The sequence below is a fragment of the Ranitomeya imitator genome, chromosome 6 (assembly GCF_032444005.1).
Source record: "Ranitomeya imitator isolate aRanImi1 chromosome 6, aRanImi1.pri, whole genome shotgun sequence".
NCBI classification, from domain to species: Eukaryota; Metazoa; Chordata; class Amphibia; order Anura; family Dendrobatidae; genus Ranitomeya; species Ranitomeya imitator.
The window spans coordinates 498,290,818-498,311,003 of NC_091287.1; the positions used below are offsets into that span (position 1 = coordinate 498,290,818).

General features: G+C 44.2%; 1 protein-coding gene across 1 annotated transcript in view; it reads right to left on the reverse strand.

The window, feature by feature from the left end:
• LOC138643436 (uncharacterized) overlaps window positions 1-16,728 on the reverse strand; it is a 33,234-nt gene extending 16,506 nt beyond the window's left edge. The window contains exon 1 of the mRNA XM_069732348.1: window positions 16,399-16,728. Coding sequence (XP_069588449.1) covers window positions 16,399-16,728 — 330 coding nt within the window. The remainder of the gene's footprint in view (window positions 1-16,398) is intronic.
• Between the last annotated feature and the right edge of the window lie 3,458 nt (window positions 16,729-20,186).

Sequence of the window (20,186 nt, forward strand, 5' to 3'; positions counted from 1 at the left end):
TTTCAGGTAGAATTTAGAACCCAAATCAACCAAAAAAATAAATAGGCTTTCTATGGCCCACTATTTGTGAGAGAGATGGCACGCTCAGGACTGGCACACAAGCCCAGAGGCCAATATTAATCTCCCACTTTTTTTTTTTTTTTCCAGGGAAAATTTATAAACCCAATAAAAAAAATAATAAATAGGCTTTCTATGGCCCACTATCTGAGAGAGAGAGATGGCACGCTTAGGACTGGCACACAAGCCCAAAGGCCAATATTAATCTCCCACTGATTGATTTATTGATTTTTTCAGGTAGAATTTAGAACCCAAATCAAGCAAAAAAATTAATAGGCTTTCTATGGCCCACTGAGTGAGAGATGGCACACACAGGAGTCAGGAGTGGCACACAAGCCCTGAGGCCAATATTTTTCTCCCACTGATTGATGTTGTGATTTTTTCAGGTAGATTTTGGAACCCAAATCAAGCAAAAAAATAAATAGGCTTTCTATGGCCCACTGAGTGAGAGATGACACAGACAGGGATGGCACTCTAGCAGAAATGCCAATCTTAATCCCCACAAAAAAAAAAAGGAACTGTCCTTCAATTACTATCTCCCTGCAGTAATCTCAGCCAGGTATGGCAGGCAGCAATAAGGAGTGGACTGATGCACAAATTAAATAAAAAGTGTGGACAAACAAACAAGATAGCTGTGCAGAAAGGAAGGAACAAGAGGATTTGTGCTTTGAAAAAAGCAGTTGGTTTGCACAGCGGCGTACACACAGCAATGCAGCTATCAGGGAGCCTTCTAGGGCAGCCCAATGAGCTACAGCGCTGAGGAAAAAAAAAAATGTAGCTTCCACTGTCCCTGCACACCGAAGGTGGTGTTGGGCTGTGGAAATCGCTACAGCACAAGCGGTTTGGTGGTTAATGGACCCTGCCTAACGCTATCCCTGCTTCTGACGAAGCGGCAGCAACCTCTCCCTAAGCTCAGATCAGCAGCAGTAACATGGCGGTCGGCGGGAACGCCCCTTTATAGCCCCTGTGACGCCGCGGACAGCAAGCCAATCACTGCAATGCCCTTCTCTAAGATGGTGGGGACCAGGACCTATGTCATCACGCTGCCCACACTCTGCGTTTACCTTCATTGGCTGAGAAATGGCGCTTTTCGCGTCATTGAAACGCGACTTTGGCGCGAAAGTCGCGTACCGCATGGCCGACCCCGCACAGGGGTCGGATCGGGTTTCATGAAACCCGACTTTGCCAAAAGTCGGCGACTTTTGAAAATGAACGACCCGTTTCGCTCAACCCTAGTTTCTAGTCTTTACTTTGCACCTACCTCCTCCTTGTTAGGAAGTAGGCGGCATATAATCTACCAGTCTGTACTCTTTACTTTACTCACAGTGGCATCTTTCCTTTTTTAGCACACATTTCTTTTTGAAGGTAATTCACCTTCTGCACTTCCTTCCGATTCTTTAGGAGGAAAGTGAAGCACTTGATGGCTTTTTAGGCAGTTTAGGTCCGATCCACAATCTTCTAGTCTCTGTTTAGGGCTATCTCTGCTGACACAGGAGCCAATAGAGACTGCAGGTCAGGAAATCAAGACTGTTAAGGAATGGACAGGGTCAGTTGCAGTTTTTAGTTTATTACTTAAATTCCCAAATGAATTGCTTGCTACTCAAGCATAGCAATAAGTTCATCTTATTTTGATCAAGATGAAGTTGATCTGTTTTTCCAGAGTGGATGTGAAGGAGGCAGGGTGGAGGAAAATAAGTGGCTCATAAGTGGAGAAAGAAGCAAAATTCATTGATAATATATGCTTTGTTACAACGTTTCTTATAATTGCCAGTATTATTAATTTATGCAGTTTGCTGAAAAAAACAAGGGAGTGCTTCATTCATTCTGAAATTAAATTAACAAAATATCTTGAAACAGAAAGTTGAAAAATCAAAAATGTCTCTTGAAACTTTTTTTTTTTAGGCTTACATAAGATGTACATTGTGTAATATTCCACTAAATATGATAGGTCATAGAAATGATCTTTGTGCCAATTATGCCAAATATGATAACATCAAAAACTGTGGATGCCATGGGAACCCAGGGCAGGAATGGAACAGCTGAATATTGTCTGTTTTGCTATTGTACCATATAGAGCAGCCAGAGTTCTTTTTTTTTATGTGTGAACAAGTCTTCAACATGCATTTACATTAATACTTAATCTATCAAACTGCAGTGTAACAGGTAGATAATGAGACAGATAGATAGATGATAGATAGATAGATAGATAGATTAAAAAAAAAAGAGTAGAGAAAACAGCACAGTTAAGAGTTAGGGTGCAGACGCCTCACAGGTACATACCAGTCCTAGTAAATACTTATCCAAAAAAGTTGAGGCAGCACACAAAATCCAAAGTTACAAAGGGCCTTTTAATGGCCCACGTGGCGACGTTTCGGTCCTGGGTACAGACCTTTCTCAAGCTAGATAATAGATAGATAGATAGATAGATAGATAGATAGATAGATAGATGATTGATAGATAACTGATAGATAAATAATAGATTGATAAATAGATTGATAGACACTGTTGATATGTGATAGATAGATAGATAGATAGATAGATAGATAGATAGATAGATAGATAGACAGATAGATAGATAGATAGACAGATAGATAGATGATTGATAGATAAATGATAGATAAATAATAGATTGATAAATAGATTGATAGACACTGTTGATATGTGATAGATAGATAGATAGGTAGATAGATAGATAGCAAAAAGTGCATCAGCAAGACATGTGCACTGCAAACACTTAATATATGAAATGTAAACTGCATTACTGACATATTGATCATACTCATAAATTGAGATACTTTGCGCCCAAATTGGCCAATTTGTGTGTACCCACCAGCCTCTACAAGGTGTCCTTACGTCTGCGACAAGGGGACATACTTCTCCTGGTGAAAAAGCCTTCAAATCTAAAAGGGATAATCCATGATTCGATAGTTCTTAGGCCCAAAGCAAAAAACTAACAAAATGGTAGTTACTAACGACATGCCTGTTGTGCACGATGCTGATCTCTGCCAGCACAGAGCAGTCACAGACCACTCCCGCCGGCAATTCTGCAGCTTCTGCTGATATCAAGTTGACAGAGCAGCGGCTTCTCTTCTGCTCTACTCTATTGATGGAGCGTGACTGCCAATGTCATGCTGATAGTCAACCAGGTCTCCGCTGCCCAACTGTGTGCAATCTACCTCACAGCATGGAATTTCACTGTTTTTTTAGAATTTGCATCAGTTCATGTAAAGAACATGCCTACAATATGAACATTTGTTTTTCTTTTTATTGTCAAGCAAACAACAAATAGGATAAAATAACTGAAAACTTCAGTGTGCATAACTATTCACCCCTTAACCCCTCCATGACCCAGCCTATTTTGACCTTAAAGACCTTGCCGTTTTTTGCAATTCTGACCAGTGTCCCTTTATGAGGTAATAACTCAGGAACGCTTCAACGGATCCTAGCGGTTCTGAGATTGTTTTTTCGTGACATATTGGGCTTCATGTTAGTGGTAAATTTAGGTAAATAAATTCTGCGTTTATTTGTGATAAAAACGGAAATTTGGCAAAAATTTTGAAAATTTCGCAATTTTCACATTTTGAATCTTTATTCTGTTAAACCAGAGAGTTATGTGACACAAAATAGTTAATATATAACATTTCCCACATGTATACTTTACATCAGCACAATTTTGGAAACAAAATTTTTTTTTGCTAGGAAGTTATAAGAGTTAAAATTTGACCAGCGATTTCTCATTTTTACAACGAAATTTACAAAACCATTTTTTTTAGGGACCACCTCACATTTGAAGTCAGTTTGAGGGGTCTATATGGCTGAAAATACCCAAAAGTGACACCATTCTAAAATATGCACCCCTCAAGGTACTCAAAACCACATTCAAGAAGTTTTTTAACCCTTCAGGTACTTCACAGCAGCAGAAGCAACATGGAAGGAAAAAATGAACATTTAACTTTTTAGTCACAAAAATTATCTTTTGCAACAATTTTTTTATTTTCCCAATGGTAAAAGGAGAAACTGAACCACGAAATTTGTTGTCCAATTTGTCCTGAGTACGCTGATACCTCATATGTGGGGGTAAACCACTGTTTGGGCGCACGGCAGGGCTTGCAAGGGAAGGAGCGCCATTTGACTTTTTGAATAAAAAATTGGCTCGACTCTTTAGCGGACACCATGTCACGTTTGGAGAGCCCGCGTGTGCCTAAAAATTGGAGCTCCCCCACAAGTGACCCCATTTTGGAAACTAGACGCCCCAAGGAACTTATCTAGATGCATAGTGATCACTTTGAACCCCCAGGTGCTTCACAAATTGATCCGTAAAAATGAAAAAGTACTTTTTTTTCACAAAAAAAATCTTTTAGCCTCAATTTTTTCATTTTCACATGGGCAACAGGATAAAATGGATCCTAAAATTTGTTGGGCAAATTCTCCTGAGTACACCGATACCTCACATGTGGGGGTAAACCACTGTTTGGGCACATAGTAAGGCTCGGAAGGGAAGGAGCGCCATTTGACTTTTTGAATGAAAAATTATCTCCATCGTTAGCGGACACCATGTCGCGTTTGGAGAGCCCCTGTGTGCCTAAACATTTGTGCTCCCCCACAAGTGACCCCATTTTGGAAACTAGACCCCCCAAGGAACTTATCTAGATGCCTAGTGAGCACTTTAAACCCTCAGGTACATCACAAATTGATCTGTAAAAATGAAAAAGTACTTTTTTTTCACAAAAAAATTCTTTTTGCCTCAATTTTTTCATTTTCACATGGGCAATAGGATAAAATGGATCATAAAATTTGTTGGGCAATTTCTCCCGAGTGCGCCAATACCTCATATGTGGGGGTAAACCACTGTTTGGGCACACGGCAGGGCTCGGAAGGTAAGGCGCGCCATTTGACTTTTTGAATGGAAAATTAGCTCCAATTGTTAGCGGACACCATGTCGCGTTTGGAGAGCCCCTGTGTGCCTAAACATTGGAGCTCCCCCACAAGTGACCCCATTTTGGAAACTAGACCCCCCAAGGAACTTATCTAGATGCATATTGAGCACTTTAAACCCCCAGGTGCTTCACAGAAGTTTATAACGCAGAGCCATGAAAATGAAAAATAATTTTTCTTTCCTCAAAAATGATTTTTTAGCCTGGAATTTCCTATTTTGCCAAGGGTAATAGGAGAAATTGGACCCAAAATGTTGTTGTCCAGTTTGTCCTGAGTACGCTGATACCCCATATGGGGGGGTAAACCACTGTTTGGCCGCACGGCAGGGCTCGGAAGGGAAGGCACGCCATTTGGCTTTTTAAATGGAAAATTAGCTCCAATCATTAGCGGACACCATGTCACGTTTGGAGAGCCCCTGTGTGCCTAAACATTGGAGATCCCCCACAAATGACCCCATTTTGGAAACTAGACCCCTAAAGGAACTAATCTAGATGTGTGGTGAGGACTTTGAACCCCCAAGTGCTTCAAAGAAGTTTATAACGCAGAGCCATAAAAATAAAAATAAAAATATTTTCTCAAAAATGATCTTTTAGCCTGCAATTTTTTATTTTCCCAAGGGTAACAGGAGAAATTTGACCCCAAAAGTTGTTGTCCAGTTTCTCCTGAGTACGCTGATACCCCATATGTGGGGGTAAACCACTGTTTGGGCACATGCCGGGGCTCGGAAGTGAAGTAGTGACGTTTTGAAATGCAGACTTTGATGGAATGCTCTGTGGGCGTCACGTTGCGTTTGCAGAGCCCCTGATGTGGCTAAACAGTAGAAACCCCCCACAAGTGACCCCATTTTGGAAACTAGACCCCGAAGGGAACTTATCTAGATGTGTGGTGAGCACTTTGAACCCCCAAGTGCTTCACAGAAGTTTATAATGCAGAGCCGTGAAAATAATAAATACGTTTTCTTTCCACAAAAATAATTATTTAGCCCAGAAATTTTTAATTTTCCTAAGGGTAACAGGAGAAATTTGACCCCAATATTTGTTGTGCAGTTTCTCCTGAGTACGGTGATACCCCATATGTGGGGGTAAACTACTGTTTGGGCACATGCCAGGGCTCGGAATTGAAGTAGTGACGTTTTGAAATGCAGACTTTGATGGAATGCTCTGCGGGCGTCACGTTGCGTTTGCAGAGCCCCTGATGTGGCTAAACAGTAGAAACCCCCCACAAGTGACCCCATTTTGGAAACTAGACCCCGAAGGGAACTTATCTAGATGTGTGGTGAGCACTTTGAACCCCCAAGTGCTTCACAGAAGTTTATAATGCAGAGCCGTGAAAATAATAAATAAGTTTTCTTTCCACAAAAATAATTATTTAGCCCAGAATTTTTTAATTTTCCTAAGGGTAACAGGAGAAATTTGACCCCAATATTTGTTGTGCAGTTTCTCCTGAGTACGGTGATACCCCATATGTGGGGGTAAACTACTGTTTGGGCACATGCCAGGGCTCGGAATTGAAGTAGTGACGTTTTGAAATGCAGACTTTGATGGAATGCTCTGCGGGCGTCACGTTGCATTTGCAGAGCCCCTGATGTGGCTAAACAGTAGAAACCCCCCACAAGTGACCCAATTTTGGAAACTAGACCCCGAAAGGAACTTATCTAGATGTGTGGTGAGCACTTTGAACCCCCAAGTGCTTCATAGAAGTTTATAATGCAGAGCCGTGAAAATAATAAATACGTTTTCTTTCCTCAAAAATAATTATTTAGCCCAGAATTTTTTATTTTCCCAAGGGTTACAGGAGAAATTGGACCCCAAAAGTTGTTGTCCAGTTTCTCCTGAGTACGCTGATACCCCATGTGTGGGGGTAAACTACTGTTTGGGCACACGTCGGGGCTCAGAAGGGAAGTAGTGACTTTTGAAATGCAGACTTTGATGGAATGGTCTGCGGGCGTCACGTTGCGTTTGCAGAGCCCCTGGTGTGCCTAAACAGTAGAAACCCCCCACAGGGCTCGGAAGGGAAGGCACGCCATTTGGCTTTTTAAATGGAAAATTAGCTCCAATGATTAGCGGACACCATGTCACGTTTGGAGAGCCCCTGTGTGCCTAAACATTGGAGATCCCCCACAAATGACCCCATTTTAGAAACTAGACCCCCCAAGGAACTTATCTAGATATGTGGTGAGCACTTTGAACCACAAGTGCTTCACAGACATTTACAACGCAGAGCCGTGAAAATAAAAAATCATTTTTCTTTCCTCAAAAATGATGTTTTAGCAAGCATTTTTTTATTTTCACAAGGGTAACAGGAGAAATTGGACCCCAGTAATTGTTGCGCAGTTTATCCTGAGTATGCTGGTACCCCATATGTGGGGGTAAACCACTGTTTGGGCACACGTCGGGGCTCGGAATTGAGGGAGCACCATTTGACTTTTTGAATACAAGATTGGCTGGAATCAATGGTGGCGCCATGTTGCGTTTGGAGACCCCTGATGTGCCTAAACAGTGGTAACCCCTCAATTCTAAGTCCAACACTTACCCCCCCACACCCCGAACCCTAATCCCAACTGTATCCATAACCCTAATCACAACCCTAACCACAACCCTAATTCCAACCCTAACCCTAAGGCTATGTGCCCACGTTGCGGATTCGTGTGAGATTTTTCAGCATCATTTTTGAAAAATCCGCGGGTAAAAGGCACTGCGTTTTACCTGCGGATTTTCCGCAGATTTCCAGTGTTTTTTGTGCGGATTTCACCTGCGGATTCCTATTGAGGAACAGGTGTAAAACGCTGCGGAATCCGCACAAAGAATTGACATGCTGCGGAAAATACAACGCAGCGTTTCCGCGTGGTATTTTCCGCACCATGGGCACAGCGGATTTGGTTTACATGGTACTGTAAACCTCATGGAACACTGCTGCGAATCCGCAGCGGCCAATCCGCTGCGGATCCGCAGCCAAATCACACTGCGGAAAACGCTGCGGATCCGCAGCAGTTTCCCATGAGTTTACAGTTCAATGTAAACCTATGGGAAACAAAAATCGTTGTACACATGCTGCAGAAAAACTGCACGGAAATGCAGCGGTTTACATTCCGCAGCATGTCACTTCTTTGTGCGGATTCCGCAGCGGTTTTACAACTGCTCCAATAGAAAATCGCAGTTGTAAAACCGCAGTGAAATGCGCAGAAAAAACACGGTAAATCCGCCATAAATCCGCAGCGGTTTAGCACTGCGGATTTATCAAATCCGCAGCGGAAAAATCCGCAGAGGACCAGAATACGTGTGCACATACCGAAACCCTAACCCTACCCCTACCCCTACCCCTAACCCTAACCCTAGCCCTAACCCTAACCCTAGCCCTAACCCTAACCCTAGCCCTAACCCTAGCCCTAACCCTAGGCCCTAACCCTAACCCTAGCCCTAACCCTAACCCTATTCTAACATTAGTGGAAAAAAAAAATCTTTATTTTTTTATTGTCCCTACCTATGGGGGTGACAAGGGGGTGGGGTCATTTATTATTTTTTTTTATTTTGATTACTGTGATAGATTATATCTCAGTGATCAAAATGCACTTTGGAACGAATCTGCCGGCCGGCAGATTTGGCGGGCGCACTGCGCATGCGCCCGCCATTTTGGAAGATGGCGATGCCCAGGGAGAAGACAGACGGACCCCGGCAGGATCGGTAAGTATGGCTGGGTCGGGGGGGGAACACGGGGGGGGGGAATCAGAGCATGGGGGGGTGTATCGGAGCGCAGGGGGTGGAACGGAGCACGGGGGGTGGAATGGAGCACGGGGGAGTGGAACGGAGCACAGGGGGGGTGGAACGGAGCACAGGGGGGTGGATCGGAGTGCAGGGGGGGTGATTGGAGCACGGGGGGGTGATTGGAGCATGGGGGGAGCGGACAAGAGCACGGGGAGAGCGGAGCACAGGACGGAGGGGAGCCGGAGCAGTGTACCGGACAGATCGGAGGGCTGGGGGGGCGATCGGTCGGGTGGGGGCACATTAGTGTTTCCAGCCATGGCCGATGATATTGCAGCATCGGCCATGGCTGGATTGTAATATTTCACCAGTTTTAATAGGTGAAATATTACAAATCGCTCTGATTGGCAGTTTCACTTTCAACAGCCAATCAGAGCGATCGTAGCCACGGGGGGGTGAAGCCACCCCCCCTGGGCTAAACTACCACTCCCCCTGTCCCTGCAGATCGGGTGAAAGGGGAGTTAACCCTTTCACCCGATCTGCAGGGACGCGATCTTTCCATGACGCCACATAGGCGTCACAGGTCGGCTTGGCACCGACTTTCATGACGCCTACGTGGCGTCAAAGGTCGGGAAGGGGTTAAAGTCAGTATTTTGTAGAGTCTCCTTTTGTGTCAATTACAGCTGCAAGACGCTTTGGATAAGTCTCTATGAGCTTACCACATCTTGCCATTAGGATTTAAGCCCATTCATCAAAGCAAAACTGCTCCAGCTCCTTCAAGTTAGATGGGTTTCCTCTGGTGAACAGCAAAATTCGTGTCTGACCTGAAATCCTCAATTATATTAAGGTCTGGGCTTTGACTAGACCACTCCAAAACATTTCCATGTTTCCCTTTAAACCACTCCAGTGTTGCTTTAGCAGTGTGCGTTTGGTCATTGTCTTGTTGGAAGGTGAGCCTCTGTCCCAGTCTCAAATCACTAAGAGACTGAAACAGGTTTTGCTCAAGGATATCCCTGTATTTCGCACCATCCCTCTTCCCCTCTACTCCTACTATTTTCCCTGACCCTGCTGCTGAAAAACATCCCCACCATGTTTCACTATGTGGATCGTGTTCTTGGGGTGATGAGCTGTGTTGTTCTGGTGCCAGACATAGCGTTTAACTCGGTGGCCAAAAAGTTCAAGTTTGGTGTCATCTGATCATAGCAACTTTCTCTATACATTTGGAGAGTCTCCGACATGTCTTTTGGCAAACTCAAAATGAGCCTTACAATTGTTGTGTATAAGAAAGGGATTTTTCTGTCTACCTTTCTATAAAGGTCACCTGTTATGACCTGGTGGTCAGGACAATAATGGACCTGGAGGTTAAGAGCACACGGAATGACCTGATAGTTACTGATAATATCGGACGAGCTCTGGAACGTGGGAACTCTGCTGACCGCAATCCCTAATCCTATCAACCACACTAGAAATAGCCGTGGATTGCTCCTAACGCTCCCTATGCAACTCGGCACAGCCTAAGGAACTAGCTAGCCCTAAAGATAGAAAAATAAAGCCTACCTTGCCTCAGAGAAATTCCCCAAAGGAAAAGGCAGCCCCCACATATAATGACTGTGAGTAAAGATGAAAATACAAACACAGAGATGAAATAGATTAAGCAAAGTGAGGCCCGACTTACTGAACAGGCTGAGGATAGGAAAGGTAGCTTTGCGGTCAGCACAAAAACCTACAAAAAGACCACGCAGAGGGCGCAAAAAGACCCTCCGCACCGACTCACGGTGCGGAGGCGCTCCCTCTGCGTCCCAGAGCTTCCAGCAAGCAAGACAACAATCCAAATAGCAAGCTGGACAGAAAAATAGCAAACCAGAGAAAAACAAGCAGTCACTTAGCTTCTGCAGGGAAGACAGGTCACAAGAACGATCCAGGAGTGAACTAGACCAATACTGGAACATTGACAGGTGGCATGGAGCAAAGATCTAAGTGGAGTTAAATAGAGGAGCCAGCTAACGAATTAACCTCGTCACCTGTGGAAGGAAACTCAGAAACACCCACAGCCACCAGAGAAAGTCCATGGACAGAACCAGCCGAAGTACCATTCATGACCACAGGAGGGAGCCCGACAACAGAATTCACAACAGTACCCCCCCCTTGAGGAGGGGTCACCGAACCCTCACCAGAGCCCCCAGGCCGACCAGGACGAGCCAAATGAAAGGCACGAACCAGATCGGCAGCATGAACATCAGAGGCAAAAACCCAGGAATTATCTTCCTGACCATAACCCTTCCACTTGACCAGGTACTGGAGTTTCCATCTCGAAATACGAGAATCCAAAATCTTCTCCACCACATACTCCAACTCCCCCTCAACCAACACCGGGGCAGGAGGATCAACGGATGGAACCACAGGCGCCACGTATCTCCGCAACAACGACCTATGGAACACATTATGGATGGCAAAAGAAGCAGGAAGGGCCAAACGAAATGACACAGGATTGATAACCTCAGAAATCTTATACGGACCAATGAAACGAGGCTTAAACTTAGGAGAGGAAACCTTTATAGGAACATAACGAGACGACAACCAAACCAAATCCCCAACACGAAGTCGAGGACCCACACAACGCCGGCGGTTAGCGAAACGTTGAGCCTTCTCCTGGGACAATGTCAAATTGTCCATCACATGAGTCCAAATCTGCTGCAACCTATCCACCACAGTATCTACACCAGGACAGTCCGAAGACTCAACCTGCCCTGAAGAGAAACGCGGATGGAAACCAGAATTGCAGAAAAACGGCGAAACCAAAATAGCCGAGCTGGCCCGATTATTAAGGGCGAACTCAGCCAACGGCAAAAAGGACACCCAATCATCCTGATCAGCAGAAACAAAGCATCTCAGATATGTTTCCAAAGTCTGATTAGTTCGTTCGGTTTGGCCATTTGTCTGAGGATGGAAAGCCGAGGAAAAAGACAAATCAATGCCCATCCTAGCTCAAAAAGATCGCCAAAACCTCGAAACAAACTGGGAACCTCTGTCAGAAACGATGTTCTCCGGGATACCATGTAAACGAACCACATGCTGGAAAAATAATGGCACCAAATCAGAGGAGGAAGGCAATTTAGACAAAGGTACCAAATGGACAATCTTAGAAAAGCGATCACAAACCACCCAAATGACCAACATCTTTTGAGAGACGGGGAGATCCGAAATAAAATCCATAGAAATATGCGTCCAGGGCCTCTTCGGGACCGGCAAGGGCAAAAGCAACCCACTGGCACGAGAACAGCAGGGCTTAGCCCGAGCACAAGTCCCACAGGACTGCACAAAAGAACGCACATTCCGTGACAAAGACGTCCACCAAAAGGATCTAGCCACCAAATCTCTGGTACCAAAGATTCCAGGATGCCCAGCCAACACTGAACAATGAATCTCAGAGATAACTCTACTAGTCCATCTATCAGGGACAAACAGTTTCTCTGCTGGGCAACGGTCAGGTCTATCAGCCTGAAATTTTTGCAGCACCCGCCGTAAATCAGGGGAGATGGCAGACAAAATTACCCCCTCTTTGAGAATACCCGCCGGCTCAGGAACACCCGGAGAGTCAGGCACAAAACTCATTGACAGGGCATCAGCCTCCACATTCTTAGAGCCCGGAAGGTACGAAACCACAAAATCAAAACGGGAGAAAAATAACGACCATCGAGCCTGTCTCGGATTCAACCGTTTGGCAGACTCAAGATAAGTCAAATTCTTGTGATCTGTCAAGACCACCACGCGATGCTTGGCTCCTTCAAGCCAATGACGCCACTCCTCGAATGCCCACTTCATGGCAAACAACTCTCGATTACCAACATCATAATTGCGCTCAGCAAGCAAAAAATTTCTAGAAAAGAAAGCACATGGCTTCATCACCGAGCCATCAGAACTTCTTTGCGACAAAACAGCCCCAGCTCCAATCTCAGAAGCATCAACCTCGACCTGAAACGGGAGCGAAACATCTGGCTGGCACAACACAGGGGCAGAAGAAAAACGACGCTTCAACTCCTGAAAAGCCTCTACAGCTGCAGAAGACCAATTGACCACATCAGCGCCCTTCTTGGTCAAATCAGTCAACGGTTTAGCAACACTAGAAAAATTAGCGATGAAGCGCCGATAAAAATTAGCAAAGCCCAGGAACTTTTGCAGGCTCTTCACAGATGTCGGCTGAGTCCAATCGTAAATGGCTTGGACTTTAACAGGGTCCATCTCGATAGTAGAAGTGGAAAAAATGAACCCCAAAAATGAAACCTTCTGAACTCCAAAGAGACACTTTGACCCCTTCACAAACAAGGAATTAGCACGAAGGACCTGGAACACCATTCTGACCTGCTTCACATGAGACTCCCAATCATCCGAAAATACCAAAATATCATCCAAATACACAATCAGGAATTTATCCAGGTACTCTCGGAAGATGTCATGCATAAAGGACTGAAATACTGATGGAGCATTGGAAAGCCCGAATGGCATAACCAGGTACTCAAAATGGCCCTCGGGCGTATTAAATGCTGTTTTCCATTCATCGCCTTGTTTAATACGCACAAGATTATACGCCCCTCGAAGATCTATCTTGGTGAACCAACTAGCCCCTTTAATACGAGCAAACAAATCAGACAGCAACGGCAAAGGATACTGAAATTTGACTGTAATTTTATTGAGAAGGCGGTAATCAATACAAGGTCTCAAAGAACCATCCTTCTTGGCCACAAAAAAGAACCCTGCTTCTAACGGTGATGACGACGGGCGAATATGGCCTTTCTCCAAGGATTCCTTTATATAACTCCGCATAGCGGCGTGTTCTGGCACAGATAAATTGAACAATCGGCCCTTAGGAAACTTACTACCAGGAATCAAATTAATTGCACAATCGCAATCCCTATGAGGAGGTAGGGCACTGGCTTTGGGCTCATCAAATACATCCCGATAATCCGACAAAAACTCTGGAACTTCAGAAGGAGTGGAAGACGAAATAGACAAAAATGGAACATCACCATGTACCCCCTGGCAACCCCAGCTGGACACAGACATAGATTTCCAGTCCAATACTGGATTATGAACCTGTAGCCATGGCAACCCCAAAACGACCACATCATGCAAATTATGCAACACCAGAAAGCGGATATCCTCCTGATGTGCAGGCGCCATGCACATGGTCAATTGGGTCCAGTACTGAGGCTTATTCTTGGCCAAAGGCGTAGCATCAATTCCTCTCAATGGAATAGGATACTGCAAGGGCTCCAAGAAAAAACCACAGCGCCTAGCATACTCCAAGTCCATCAAATTCAGGGCAGCGCCTGAATCCACAAATGCCATAACAGAATAGGATGACAAAGAACAAATCAGAGTAACGGACAATAGAAATTTAGACTGTACTGTACCAATGGTGTCAGACCTAGCGAACCGCTTAGTGCGCTTAGGACAATCGGAGATAGCATGAGTGGAATCACCACAGTAAAAACATAGCCCATTCCGACGTCTGTGTTCTTGCCGTTCAGCTCTGGTCAAAATCCTATCACATTGCATAGGCTCAGGCTCATGCTCAGATAGTACCACCAAATGGTGCACAGCTTTACTCTCACGCAAGCATCGATCGATCTGAATGGCCAAAGACATAGACTCATTCAGACCAGCAGGCATGGGAAATCCCACCATGACATCCTTAAGGGCTTCAGAGAGACCCTTTCTGAAGATTGCTGCCAGGGCACATTCATTCCACTGAGTGAGCACAGACCACTTTCTAAACTTCTGACAATATATCTCCGCTTCATCCTGACCCTGACACAGAGCCAGCAAGATTTTCTCTGCCTGATCCACTGAATTAGGTTCGTCATAAAGCAATCCAAGCGCCAGGAAAAACGCATCAACATCACGCAATGCCGGATCTCCTGGCGCAAGGGAAAATGCCCAGTCTTGAGGGTCACCACGTAACAAAGAAATAATGATCTTTACTTGTTGAACAGGGTCACCTGAGGAGCGAGGTTTCAAGGCAAGAAACAATTTACAATTATTTTTGAAATTCAAGAACTTAGATCTATCACCAAAAAACAAATCAGGAATTGGAATCCTAGGCTCTGACATCGGATTCTGAACCACAAAATCTTGAATGTTTTGTACACTTATAGTGAGATTATCCATCAAAGAGGACAGACCTTGAATGTCCATGTCTACACCTGTGTTCTGAACCACCCAGATGTAAAGGGGAAAAGAGAGACAAAACACACTGCAAAGAAAAAAAGATGGTCTCAGAACTTCTCTTATCCCTCTATTGAGATGCATTAGTACTTTGGGCCACCTGTACTGTTATGACCTGGTGGTCAGGACAATAATGGACTGGAGGTTAAGAGCACACGGAATGACCTAATAGTTACTGATAATATCGGACGAGCTCTGGGACGTGGGAACTCTGCTGACCGCAATCCCTAATCCTATCAACCACACCAGAAATAGCCGTGGATTGCTCCTAACGCTCCCTATGCAACTCGGCACAGCCTAAGGAACTAGCTAGCCCTAAAGATAGAAAAATAAAGCCTACCTTGCCTCAGAGAAATTCCCCAAAGGAAAAGGCAGCCCCCACATATAATGACTGTGAGTAAAGATGAAAATACAAACACAGAGATGAAATAGATTAAGCAAAGTGAGGCCCGACTTACTGAACAGACTGAGGATAGGAAAGGTAGCTTTGCGGTCAGCACAAAAACCTACAAAAAGACCACGCAGAGGGCGCAAAAAGACCCTCCGCACCGACTCACGGTGCGGAGGCGCTCCCTCTGCGTCCCAGAGCTTCCAGCAAGCAAGACAACAATCCAAATAGCAAGCTGGACAGAAAAATAGCAAACCAGAGAAAAACAAGCAGTCACTTAGCTTCTGCAGGGAAGACAGGTCACAAGAACGATCCAGGAGTGAACTAGACCAATACTGGAACATTGACAGGAGGCATGGAGCAAAGATCTAAGTGGAGTTAAATAGAGGAGCCAGCTAACGAATTAACCTCGTCACCTGTGGAAGGAAACTCAGAAACACCCACAGCCACCAGAGAAAGTCCATGGACAGAACCAGCCGAAGTACCATTCATAACCACAGGAGGGAGCCCGACAACAGAATTCACAACAGTCACCTATATGAAGTATATGGCTTATTGTGGTGGTATGGACAGATATTCCAGTCTCTGCTTGAGATCTCTGCAGCTCCTTCAGGATTTCCTTTGGTCTTGTGGTCTCTGTGCTGAATCTTTGATTAATACCCTCCTTGCCTGGGCTGAGAGTTCTGAGGAGTGGCCCTCTCTTGGCAGGTTTGTTGTGGTACCAGGTTCTTTCCATTTGATGATAATGAATATGATGCTGCTTCGGGAGATAATCAGAGATTGTGATATCTTTTTATAATCTAACCATGATTTGTACTGCTCAACAACTTTGTCCCTGCCTTGTTTGGAGATCTCCTTGGTCTTCATGATTTTGTTTGGTTAGTGGTGCCTCTTGCTTATTGGTGTTGCAGCCTCTTTGGCTACTCAGAAAAGGTGTGTATATACTGGCAGAGAGGTGACACTTATGAAGGTAATTGCTTGTGTAACGGGAGCCAGGGCTATAGTCGTGGCCCTTGCTGGCTGCTTTGGCACACCCTGGCCTCCTGCCACATAAACACAGTGTCCCCTCTGTTGTGCACTTGGTAGTTCACTTACTTGCACATCAGAGTCCTCTCCAGGCTGCTGGGGGTTTCTCCCTTTAGTTACCATGCAAAGACAGGCAGAGTCCCGTTTCAACCAAACAACTTTACTCAGTTCTTTACACAGCTCGTCGAGATTAGTCACAGGTACAACACAAGATTCTTTACAAGGTACAGTCTTTCCTTTCCCTGTGCTGTCCCTCACTCCTCCAGGAATATCGCAGGGTCGTACCGTCGCCTTTGGTACCGCAGTGCTCTGTCTGGCCAGCCTAACTCGCTTTAGGAGTTCACTGTCCGTTTTGCACCGGACATTTGGGGTTGATTCCACGTAATTAGCTGTCACCATGTTGAAGCTGCCCTGTATTCCTTCACCTCCAAGGTGACTGTTAGCTCCTAGACCCTGGACAAGCTGGGCTCTTCACCTTTAACATTGCGGGGCACAACTGCCCTGTCCGGGTTCCCAGGCCCTACTAACTAAATGCCGGAAGCTCTCTCTAACTTAGACACAGTTGGCCGCTCCTAACTAACTAGTTTCTATCGTGCCCCCTCTAGTGTGCTAATCTAGTTCGCTTCATCACAAGAAATATATGTACACTACATTATACATTAAAGCAGCATTATCAAACATTTTATAGTAATATACAACATGACAATATTATAAGAAAAGCAAAACATATCAGACATATACCATATCAACTGTACCAGCTTCTCGCTAACGCATGCAGGGAGTGTGGGGTATAAACCAGTCTCTGTATCCCCCTTACACTTGCAGAAAAAAAAAAACGCAAAAAGAGTTTATTTAAGTAAACCAAAATAGATTTTTTTAATTAAAAAATATGACATTTCAGTTTCATTTATGAAGGAAACAAGAACTGCCAAAAATAAAGGACTCAGATACACCCTGTATTAGACATAAAGGTGGGGGCTCATATACATTCTGTTCAAATTGTCATGTATTGGTACTCTAGGCTCAAAGTCTATTCACTTTTGAGGCATATATTTTGCAACAAAATGTTCCCAAAAAGATGTAAAACCGTATGGATGAGCAATATAATACTATACGCGTCCGCTCTTCGCCAGTCGTTACACTGGCTACCCATTCATTACAGGATACAATTCAAAGTACTTGTTCTCACCCACAAAGCTCTCCACAGTGCGGCACCCCCTTACATCTCCTCCCTCATTTCTGTCTATCAGCCTAACAGACCACTGCGCTCTGCAAATGACTTTCGATTAACCTCTGCACTACGTACCTCCCACTCCCGACTACAAGACTTCTCCCGTGCTGCGCCAATCCTCTGGAATGCTCTACCCCAAGATATTAGGACCATCCATAATTTGCATAGTTTTAGGCGCTCGCTCAAAACACATTTGTTCAGAGCGGCCTATCACGTTCACTAATCAAAGTTATGTTATGTTTGTGTGTGTGTAGCCCATTCACTATCCCCATCTATCCCCCACCCCCTGAAGATGGCTGGACCATCATTGTAAATACATCATTGTAAATACACACCTGTACTTTGCATCTCCCCCACCTCATTGTAGATTGTAAGCTCTCACGAGCAGGGTCGTCTTATTTTGCTTTAATTATTGTATTGTTAACGTTGTTACTTATGACTTTTGTGTTTGAAACTGTTAAACTGTAAAGCGCTGCGGAATATGTTGGCGCTATATAAATAAAGATTATTATTATTAATACATTTTTAACAAGTTTTTTGAGGGTTATATTATATACCAACGAAATGTACCCAAGAATATGTGGTCAAAACGTTGGTACCTTTCATTTAATGACAGAAAAACCCACAATGGTCACAGAAATAAATTGAATCTGACAAAAGAAATATTAAATAAAAGATCTATGAACAAATGAAAGTCAGACATTGCTTTTCAACCATGCTTCCACAGGAAAAAAAAATTAAAACTCATGAAATAGGCCTGGACAGAAATAATGGTACCCCTGAAAATAATGTGACAAAAGGGACATGTTAATTCAAGGTGTGTCCACTAGTTAGCATCACAGGTGTCTACCATCTTGGAATCAGTGAGTGGCCTGTATATAGAGCTACAGATACTCACTGTGCTGTTTGGCGACATGGTGTGTATCACACTCAACATGGACCAGAGGAAGCGAAGTAAAGAGTTGTCTCAGGAGATTAGAAAGAAAATTATCGACAAACATGTTAAAGGTAAAAGTTATAAGACCATCTCCAAGCAGCTTGATGTTCCTGTGACTACAGTGGCACATACTATTCAGAAATGTAAGATCCATGGGACTGTAGCCAACCTCCCTGGAGGTGGCCACAGGAGGAAAATTGATGACAAATCAAAGAGACAGATAATACAACAAGAGAGCCCAGAAAAACGTCTAAACAGATTAAAGGTGAACTTCAAGCTCAAGGAACATCAGTGTCAGATCGCACCATCCATCGTTGTACGAGCCAAAGTGGACTTCATGGGAGACGACCAAGGAGGACACCATTGTGGAAACAAAATCATAAAAGAGCCAGACTGGAATTTGCCAAACTATATGTTCACAAGCCACAAAGCTTCTGGGAGAATGCCCTATGGACAGATGAGACAAAAATGGAACTTTTTGGCAAGGCACATCAGCTCTATGTTCACAGATGAAAAAATTAAGCATATCAAGAAAAGAACACTGTGAAACCTGGAATAGGCTCTGTTATGTTCTGGGGCTGCTTTGCTGCATCTGGCACAGGGGTCTTGAATCACAGACTGCACACGAGACAACAGTGTGATGCAGCAGCAAAAGGCAAACACATTTCTAGGATTTATTATGAGAAGCAAAGAGTCTTAATTAATTAAAAGTAATTACCCCCCTCTACTACTCCTTGGTCAGGTCTCACCTGCTATAATACTGTACCAAGTAAGTTCTGGGCACCACATTTTAAAAAACGTGTAATATATAGACTAAAGTTGCAATTGCACTCCCATATCAAAGAAAAAGCGGTGCTTTAGAGGAAAAAACTCGGTATATAGAAAAAAGATAACCTCAAGCACTCATCCATGAATGAGTCTTATTTTTATTGAGTGGAATCCACAGGCGATATAATAACAGAAAAACCTTTTTCCAACGTTTCGGCCTACTTCTGGCCTTTCTCAAGGGTGTTTTTCGACATATAAACATAAAAATACAAAAACATCCAAAGTCATCATATAGTCGATGAATAACATACAAAAACATCATGTGAACAATGAACAATGAAAACATCATGTTATTAACACCATATATATGTCTGCTTGTGGATAGCCTGAAAAAACAAAATAGGTTTGGACTAATATCATCAGAACGCCAGTATCTTGATTAAACATTTTAGCTGCAACACTAGAAAAGGCTACTCCCCTTGCATTCGGGCTTTTTTGGCCTTTTCCGGCCTTTATTGTAGGCGCATGCGCACTTCGTTCACTACCGCGACTGCGCACTTACTCCGTTCTGGCACTCGTCTTTTCTCAGCAGAGTTCACTGCGGATCACATGATGCACCCGGAAGTGGAAGCGGTGATGGCGCATAAAAGGGCCCTTCTCAGCACAGTATATACCTTCTATCACACCGGACCTGGCGCACGGCATACCTGCCGATTTTCCTGTTACAGGTTAGTTACCTGGGTCGCTTACAGATATTTCTGTGACTCTCCTTAACCATGGATTAGTTGCTCTTATACTTAACTGTTGTGAATTCTGTGGCAGAGCTCCCTCCTGTGGTCACAAGTGGTACTTCGGCTGATTCTCTCTGTGAGCTTCCGTTGGTGGAGGAAAGTGGTACTGCGGCTTCTGAGTTTCCTTCCT